We start from the raw sequence: 9,177 nt of genomic DNA, 5'->3' as shown, positions 1-9,177 counted from the left end.
ATGCAAATGAGAAGGGCTTTCCGAAGGCTGGGCTGGGCTGGGCTGGGCTGGGCTGGCCTGGGCTGAGCGATGAGCGCTGTGCTCTGCGCTCTGCTGGCTGACGGGATTCCGCGCTCCGGGCCTGAGACCCGCGCGTGTTAGAGAACCATGTCCTCTCTCGCCACCGCCAAGAAGGATGGACATGACACTGAAGCAGAAAATAAATGAGGATTAAAGGACTCGGGGAAAGGAAGCCCGCTTGAGAAGCTGTCGAAAGTCAAGACTGGCAAAGGAATTTCATTCAACCTCTTCACTCTTGTAGTTTCAGGGACTGATCATTTCTGAATCCCTGGAGAGAGATTCCTTCCCCAAGGAAGTGAAAATAATGAACTTTTGGAAGTATTACCTTTTTGCTTTTATTGTGCTCGGTGTGGTTATTTTTTTTGTACATTACAATAGCCAATTAAACCTGCCAAAAAGGAAGCTGAATAGTTCCAGTGAAAGGTATTCTGGAATACACGCCTGTAAGGACGCATTAGGAGGTAAGTCAACTTTTTTGTGGGAGAAGATATTGACATCACCTTTGGGAGGTGTCCCTTGCAAGGACTACCTGATCCAGAATCACTACATCACAAGCCCCCTCTCAGAAGAAGAAGTGGCATTCCCCTTGGCCTATGTCATGGTCATCCATAAGGACTTTGATACTTTTGAAAGGCTCTTCAGGGCTATCTACATGCCCCAAAATGTCTACTGTGTTCATGTGGATGAGAAAGCCACAGCTGAGTTTAAGAAATCTGTGTGGCAGTTACTGAGTTGCTTCCAAAATGCTTTTATTGCTTCAAAGATAGAGCCTGTGGTTTATGCAGGAATCTCCAGGCTCCAGGCTGACCTGAACTGCCTGAAAGACCTGGTAGCCTCGGAGATCCCGTGGAAGTACGCCATCAACACCTGTGGGCAAGATTTCCCCCTGAAGACCAACAAGGAAATAATTCAGTATCTGAAAGGATTTAAAGGGAAAAACATTACCCCAGGGGTGCTGCCCCCAGCTCATGCAATTGGACGAACTAAATACGTCCACCGAGAGCACCTGGGCAAAGATGGCTCTTTTGTGAAAAATACTAATATTTTGAAAACCTCACCTCCACATCAGCTGACCATCTACTTTGGCACTGCCTATGTGGCCCTTACCAGAGAGTTTGTCAACTTTGTCTTCCATGACAAAAGGGCCATTGATTTACTACACTGGTCAAAAGATACCTACAGTCCTGATGAACATTTCTGGGTGACACTTAATAGGATTCCAGGTAGGTACCAATTTCCAGTACCATTTTTTTCCTGTTCGAATATTGAATTTGCTACCATTCAACTCCTTTAGAGAACTGACTCCTTTGAAATTATTTGAAAAAAGTTTTTTAATGCTTAGAAAACTATTAGTCTGGTTGCTTCTTAGTGACAGTTTGATGCCAGCTCTGTTGTCTTATAACTATGTGCAATATAGTGATCTAAGAAAAATTCTGACCCACAGGAGCTCGGGCAAAACTACCTTGATCGTATATCACATGGTTACTATCTTTCAGTTCAGTCTTTTGAATGAATGTTTTCTGTAGTCCTCAATAAGCACGGCTACAATGTAAGAGTTGAAATAGGTAGTATTTCATTCAGAGGATGTTACACAGTATTACACTGATGCTCAGTCATTGCTCAAAGTTCATGGGGCTGTTTTTAGAATCCTTGAATTCTCTTTGGATAATTCACAAATTATCACTCCAGCTTAAATGTCTCTAGTCTATGAACTGGACAAATACCCAGGTCTCAACTGACTTGGTTGAGTAAATCTAGTCTGATATTTTATTGCCTAGAAGAATGAGTAACAATGAAACATAACATACAGAGAGAGATTCCAGCTGGAGTGGATCCAAAGTAAATTTCCAATTTTAAAGTCACAGATTTTTATTAGAAATTCCAGTTTGTAGCCTCTTGTGTTTATATGCTTTTCTACTGTTTATGATAATTTAGGAATTGGTCTAATGTATGCCAGGCAACTGAAGGCAATAAAATTATTATTAATAACAATAAAAACAATGACAACAATAGCAGCAGCACCAAACTCCCTCTTTGATTCAAGACTGAGTTTCTTTTCAAAATTCTGTTTCCCATATGTTGTCTGAGTTTACCTGCGTAATCTGCACACCTCTTCCCAGTAATGTTCCAGTACAGTAGTTCCCACTATTATACCAGCACTGTGGATATCAGCCCTGTGTGAGGGTGGCCCTATGTCTGCCATTCTTGAAATAACTCCCTGCTCTTATGTGTAGTAAATATTACTGTTAACACATTTGAGTGCTGTTTGAAACTCCCTTCTTATCCGAAAGTCACATTCACAGCAGTTATTAGGTGCCCAAGAATTCAGCATTCCTAAGAGCTAAGCTAGAGTGGTAGTCACAGAAATCTATTTAGAGAAAGAGGCAGAACGAGGGCTGGCAAGGTGACCGGGGACAGAGACATATGCTGCTATCCTTTGAGCAGTTTATTTTCAGACATACTAAATTGTCAGATTACAAACTCGTAGGAGGGGGAGTGAACCAATACTTATAGTGTGGTGAATATTCATCCTTATTTTTTAGAAATAACTATTTAAAACATGTAAATATTCTACATGTGCCATCCGATATTTTTTGTTGATGTGCCAGATATGTTATATTCTACATCATTTCTTTAATTATGAGAAATAATCGTTGTTATCCTAATGCACAGGTAAAGAAAAAAAGGCTTGGAGGTATATGAAGTAATATGCTCATCTTCACATAGCTTGTTTAAGGCAAAGCTTGGACCTGATCCTAGATTTGTGTGGCCTGAGATTTGAACTTTTTCTCTTGCACCAGGAAGAGAAAGAATAATCCTTTCTTCTTTCCTGTATATCTAAAGCAAATCCCCTGCAGAATCCCAGAAAAGAGAAAGGATAGAAGGTGGGGGAAAATGAGGAGGGCAGTGAAAGTAAGCTCCACCTTACCACTTTTAGCTGGAAATAAGGTTAGCAGTGTGTGTGTGTATGTGTGTGTGTGTGTGTGTAGGTAGGTATACACATACAAGACTCATGACGCGCTAAAAAGGGGCAGTGTTGAAGACAGTGAGCATGCTGAGGCTTAGTGGGCTGCTGCGCTAGTTTGACTCACAGGAAGGTGTCCTTGCTGGAACTGATCACCACACCCCACACGAGCTCCTGTGCCAGCTTCCTCAGTCCCATCTGGAACAGGCGTTGGTTTGGCTCATGCAGTGTGTTGAGGACTTTGTCTTCACACAGCATCGACAAAAAGTTTTCAGGAGAAAAAAAAAGACTATTTTGACATTGATATTTTCAGCAATCAACAAATATTATTATTTAGCTCTTTGTGATACTAAGCACTGTTCTGTGTACTGAGGGTACCTCTGTAAGAAGACAGACATGATTCTTGGAATTTAAGTTTCAGGATTTGAATGGTTGAGTATGAAATTTAATGACTATTTAGTATATTGGGCAGATTTCAGTATAATTTTAGTATATTGGGCTAATTACCCCACGTTGCAACCCCTCAAAAAAAAAATGTTTCCGCCCCCATACATCTGTTCCTATTTTTAAAAAATATTTTAAAGTTAGCATTTTTAAAAAACAGAAAATACATTTATAAGGTTCAAAATTTTTTAATTTTTACTCCATCAGTGACTAATATTATTGCTTTCTTATACATCCCTCCAGAGATATTTGGTTAAGTTTATAGACAATAAAACTAATTAAACATGTGGAATATAGTACATATATATATATTTTTTAAAGTTCACTACAAAAATACACAGAAAAAGACAAGTGGTCCTTATTTTAAACACTGTTGTCTGTAAGTGAGAAAAAAAATACCACAAGATGTGTTATTTTATTTAAATAGATCATATGCAGACATTTAGGGAGTTAATTTTAAAAGCTCTACTTTTCTCTTATTTTGAAAATTTTTTTATTCTAGACCCCAGGAATTTTGTGGGACAAAGGCACCAGGGAACTTTTCCTTCCTGGAGTCCAACAGCAGTGAACTTTCAGATAGGCTGGGAGAACACCTGTTGCTCCCTTGCTTAAAGCTTTACAGTGGTTTTCATTATCCTGAGGGTCAGATTGAAGCTCTTAGTGTGGCATGGCCTCCATGACCTGACTCCTCCCCCCACTTCCCCACCCCATCTCTACCCCTCATTTCTTTTTACATGATACCCTCATACTTAATGTTCCAACAACTCCTTGGCTCCCAAGCACGCCCTGCAACTTTCACCTGATTTTTTTTTTTTTTGATAGCTTTTTTTGATGTCCTCTCTGGGATACCCTTCTTACTATCTCTATTTGACTGGATGTCACCTCCTCTGGAGGCCATCTCTGATAACCCACCTCCCAGGTGGTTGGTACTCCAACCCTGGATTCTCCTATACCTGATGCCACTGTTGCCAGCATTGAATTATAATTACCTGCTAAGTGAATATCTCCTCTGCTCTGTCTCCTTAGTTTTAGGTTTCTTAAGGGTCAGAAATGTGACATCCATCTTTGTCTTCCCCATCACTATCCCACACTACCACCTATCACTGTGCTTGTTAGGAGGGTATATAGACTGCTGGATGGTTGTGGATTGGGTCTGGGGAGTGGCTGAATAGCTATGAGGTCGGAGAAATGAATAAAAGTGTCCTATATCTGGATGAGTGAGTGGTAGTAATTTCTGATGAACGGTGGGTAAATTATTGCCTGGAGGCATAATTCAACAATAGCTAAGCCAACAACTAATATCAGTTAAGGGAAAGATATCAGGAAGACCTTGTAGAATTAGTAAGCTCTAGAGTTCCAGTTGAAATGTTAACAGAGCAGTCTTTCCTTAGAAACTCTGGTTTCCAGGTAGTCAACCTGGGCCCATCATGTGGTCGCATCTCATGCCAAGAGAAAGCACTGGCATTCTATGTGGACACCTCCAGTTAGTTTTCTCCTTATTTGCCCATGATTTGAGTGCCTCCCACAACTTGGCATCCCTCCAACCCTGATGTTAGTACCATTCCTGGCCTGCTCGCAGTTTATGCAGTGGGCTTCTTCTGTTTTAATTTAATCTAGACTGCTCCTCAGCTATTGGCAAAAAAAAAAAAAAAAAAAAAAATGAGTATAAGGAATGAAAGGTTAAAATATGACAACAATGGAAAGAAGCTGGAAACATTCTCCAGTTGTAGCTCTCAGCAAATGTAAACATTGAGCTATTTAGAAGGTATGTGTTCTCTACAAAGGGCCTTAAATCTGGGTGTGGCTGGATCAGTCCCAGTCTTTTTCAAAGTACAGGCATGCTTCTCTTAACTACTTGGCTATGTTCTGAGAAATGCAGCATTAGGCAGTTTCATCATTGTGCGAACATTATAGAGCTCACTTACACAAACCTGCATGACACAGCCTACTACACACCTGGGCTACATGGTATGGCCCATTGCTCCTAGGCTACAAACCCATACAACATGCTATTGTACTGAATACCACAGGCAATTATAACACAATGAGAAGTATTTGTGTATTTAAACATATCTAAACAGAAAAAGTACAGTAAGAATAAGGTATAAAAGATTTAAGAAATGGCTCACCTGTATAGGGTACTTACCATGAATGGAGCTTGCAGGACTGGAAGTTGCTCTGGGTGAGTCAGTGAGTGATGAGGGAATGTGAAGGTTAGGACATTACTATACACTGCTACGGACTTTATAAACACTGTACGCTTAGGCTACACTATATTTGAAACATTTTTCTTTCTTCAAATAATAAATTAATTTTAGCTTCCTGTAACTTTTTTACTTTATAAACTTTAAAATTATTTGTAACTTTTTGCTTTTTTGTAATAACATTTATTTAAAACACAAATGTATTGTACAGCTGTACAAAATATTTTCTTTCTTTATATCCTTATCCTATAAGCTCTTTTCTATTTAAAAATTTTTAAATTTTATTTTCATTTTTAAACTTTTTTGTTAAAAACTAAGACACATACACATTAGCTTAGGCCTTCGTGGGGTCAGGATCATCAGTATCACTGTCTTCCACCTCCACATTTGTCCCTCTGAGAGGTCTTCAGGGACAATAGCAGGCATGGAGCTGTCAACTCCTGTGATAACAATGCCTTCTTCTGGAACACTTCCTGAAGGACCTGCCTAACGCTCTTCTAAAAGAGGTGTCACTCTTTTCGGAAATATGTCCATGGTGGTTTGCATTTTTTTTTTTTGTCATTATAGATTTGTTTGTAAGCAGATAGTGCTTACAAACATTTCTTTCAATTAATGAAAACTTTTTGGTGTTGGCGTCCATGTTTTCAAATTTTTTAAGGAGCTTGCTGAGATCTGCAAAAGCTTATGTAAACCCTTCATCGTGAATTTTCTTGGAGGTTTTTCTTCTTCTTCTGCAATTTCTTTTTCTCTTCCTTCTTGTTCAACTATTCCTGTTCCAAGTCCAACAAGTCCTCATTTGTCAGTTCCTCAGGAACCACTTCCAGGAGCTCCTCAGTGGCTTCCTCAGCCACATCCAGATTAAGGATATTGGTCACCTCAACCACAGCCTTGTTGGTCATCTCAACCACAACCTTTGTACTAGGACTTTAGGATGGCTACAATGTCAGTAGATGTCGTTGACTGAAACATCATTGTGCGGCATATGACCATATGCATTGTGTTCTCTGTACATCAGCCCAAATTTAGAATTTAGTTTGTAGAACCACAAAGGATGTATTTATTCAATCATACTGATTGTACCAACAACCAAGAATGATAAACACTGATGGATTGTAGATCAGGTCTTAATGAACGTCATTAGAACATTCAGGTCTGCAATAAAGCTGTTTTTCTGTGGCCATCTGACAATCCACACTCGTATTTATTTTATCGACATGGAGATAAATTCTAGTTGAAGGAAAAATTACACAAAACAGATATTTTCATTTCTATTTAACAATTTTAAAATGACATTTTTATGCAGCCAGATAATACTAAATAGGCATAATAAATTTGGACATGATTTTCAGAATATTGTATTAGTGAGTTGGGACTGTTTGACTTGTTTTACCTCTTTGGTAAAGGGCTCTAGGCACTCTTCGGGCCAGTAATTTGGGGAAGATTTATAATGTCCTGGCTCTTGAGTACCTAAACTATTGCGTCTACATCATCAAATGCTGCCCTCTTGGTAGAGAAAACTTAAACAGGTTAAGGGTTTTGACATAATTAAACTATACTGAAACTATAGGCATTTGAAGGATCATTTATGATGCCTCCAGTCATTGACTGTGCTGTAACATTTGGATCATCTTCTTTATTGGGGAATCTATGCCCAAAGATTTGTTGTGCCCCACCCCTTCATAAAGAAAATAATCTGAGAACCCTGCTCTTAACTAGCTTTTAATTCCTAATCTCTAGAACAACACTATACAAGATAAGAAAAATTGGATTAAAGTATATATGAATATATTAAGTATAAATACCATTACAATTGGTAAACATCCACTAAGCTGAATTAACATGAATTTAATTCTAGCAGAAAGGATTAATGTAGCTACCAGTTCAGAACTGGCAAGACCATTTCTCCAATTTTCATTCAACCTCCCAACATTCTACCAATTGCATAAGACAACTCTTTTCTAGAAGCGATATTTTTTTTTTAACAAAACATAGATTGCATTCAATGACTGTTCAAAAAGTAAAATGTTATTAATTGTATATCAAAGTCTTAATAGATCTATAATCAATGTCTAAATAATCTCTTTAACATCTGTTTCTCTGAAGCACTAAAATAGCATCTCCTTCCAACTCACTTTGAGTCCCCATGATACTAGGAAAAGGATCCAGACAAGCATAGTTTAAGTCCTGGCCCCCATTTTTCTCTAATTATGTGATAGTGGCCTTAGTCGATGCTGAGCCTCAGTTTACCCACCTGTGATGATGGGAATAATAAATAGTACTTAGTTCCCAGAGAAGTTATGAGTATTAAATGAGATAATGTATATAGTGCTGTTTCTCAGACAGAGCATACCTCAGAATCTGCTGTAGGGCCTATTAAAACACAGATTGCTGGGGCTTCTCCCCCACCCCCCCAGGTTTGCTAATTCACAGATTTAAAGCAGCCCCCAGGATTTGTGTTTCTAACAAGTTCTCAGGTGATACTGATGTTTCTGTTTAGAAAGTACACTTTGAAAACTGCTGACATAGACCATCTTTTATAGAGAAGGGCATGTTTATAGATTTGCAGTCAATCTGTTCTGTTTATTTCCATCAGAGACTCTCCTTGACTGAGAGCAACAGGCAGCCACCAGTAAAAATGAAAGTGAATTTGTATGAAGAAAAGCTTTATGGTATTGATTGCATAAAGTGGATATCATGAAAGTGGTGTACAAATGACTGATGTTTTAGAAGTACTCATATTGAGGAAATACTCTGGATTTTGGAGTAAAACTAACCTGACGATGAATTTTAGCTTTGCCCTCACTAGCTCTGTGACTTTATGTACCCTCAAACTTCAGACTCCTTATCTGTACAGTCACAATAACGATGGCTACTTAGTAAGGTTGTTTTGAGAATTAAATGAAAAAAACATGTTGTAAAGTGTGGGGTTAAGTGTTATTAATATGAATATATATTAAGAAAACCTAAATTAGCATAGTATTCCTAAATTAATGAGATCCTAAAGGTGTTAAATCAAATTACGTTAAATCTCTTTTCAGTACAAAAGGATTCTACATCTTTTTGTGGCATCCCAACCATGTAAAACTAGCTGTAAATATATCCAAAAAGGAAGAGTAGGCAGTATAAGAAAATTTAATCAGTTTGACATGTTGGGACTGGTATTTATTCTTTATAATTTTGATTTCCCTTAATATTATCGTTGCAATTTTTGAAACTACTAAAAAGCCTCACTTGGTCCTCAGAATAATGCTGTGAAGTATGTATTATGCATAAAAAGAGTGTTTCCTTAAAAATGCAAAGGATATCAATGGTGTCTTCAGGACTCAATTTTTGAGACCACATCACATGAAAGGAACAGGAATTGGGATTAATAATTGTTTAATTTTTTAAAACCCTATCATGTAATAGAAAGGACATAAGGTTTCTGTTCAGAACATAGTATAATTTCTTGGAAAAGGAAATCAACCTAGCCAAGATTAGAAAGAAAGGCAAGAGCTTTTTCAT

The 9,177-nt window shown here is 38.2% G+C and overlaps 1 protein-coding gene across 2 annotated transcripts in view; it reads left to right on the top strand.

The window, feature by feature from the left end:
• Window positions 1–9,177, top strand: part of GCNT2 (glucosaminyl (N-acetyl) transferase 2 (I blood group)) — an 85,485-nt gene that overhangs the window by 47,179 nt on the left and 29,129 nt on the right. Inside the window, exon 1 of one of the 2 annotated variants that reach the window (XM_039858110.1) lies at window positions 81–1,283. The exons of the other annotated variant lie outside the window; for it this stretch is intronic. Coding sequence (XP_039714044.1) covers window positions 365–1,283 — 919 coding nt within the window. The 5' untranslated portion in view covers window positions 81–364. Of the gene's footprint in view, window positions 1–80; window positions 1,284–9,177 lie in introns of those variants that run through there. 2 annotated transcript variants of the gene reach the window in all.

Source organism: Pteropus medius, unplaced genomic scaffold (assembly GCF_902729225.1).
Source record: "Pteropus medius unplaced genomic scaffold, Ma_sr-lr_union100, whole genome shotgun sequence".
NCBI classification, from domain to species: Eukaryota; Metazoa; Chordata; class Mammalia; order Chiroptera; family Pteropodidae; genus Pteropus; species Pteropus medius.
The sequence above is the reverse complement of the archived record's forward strand: the minus strand, read 5'-3'. Positions and strand labels throughout refer to the sequence as shown.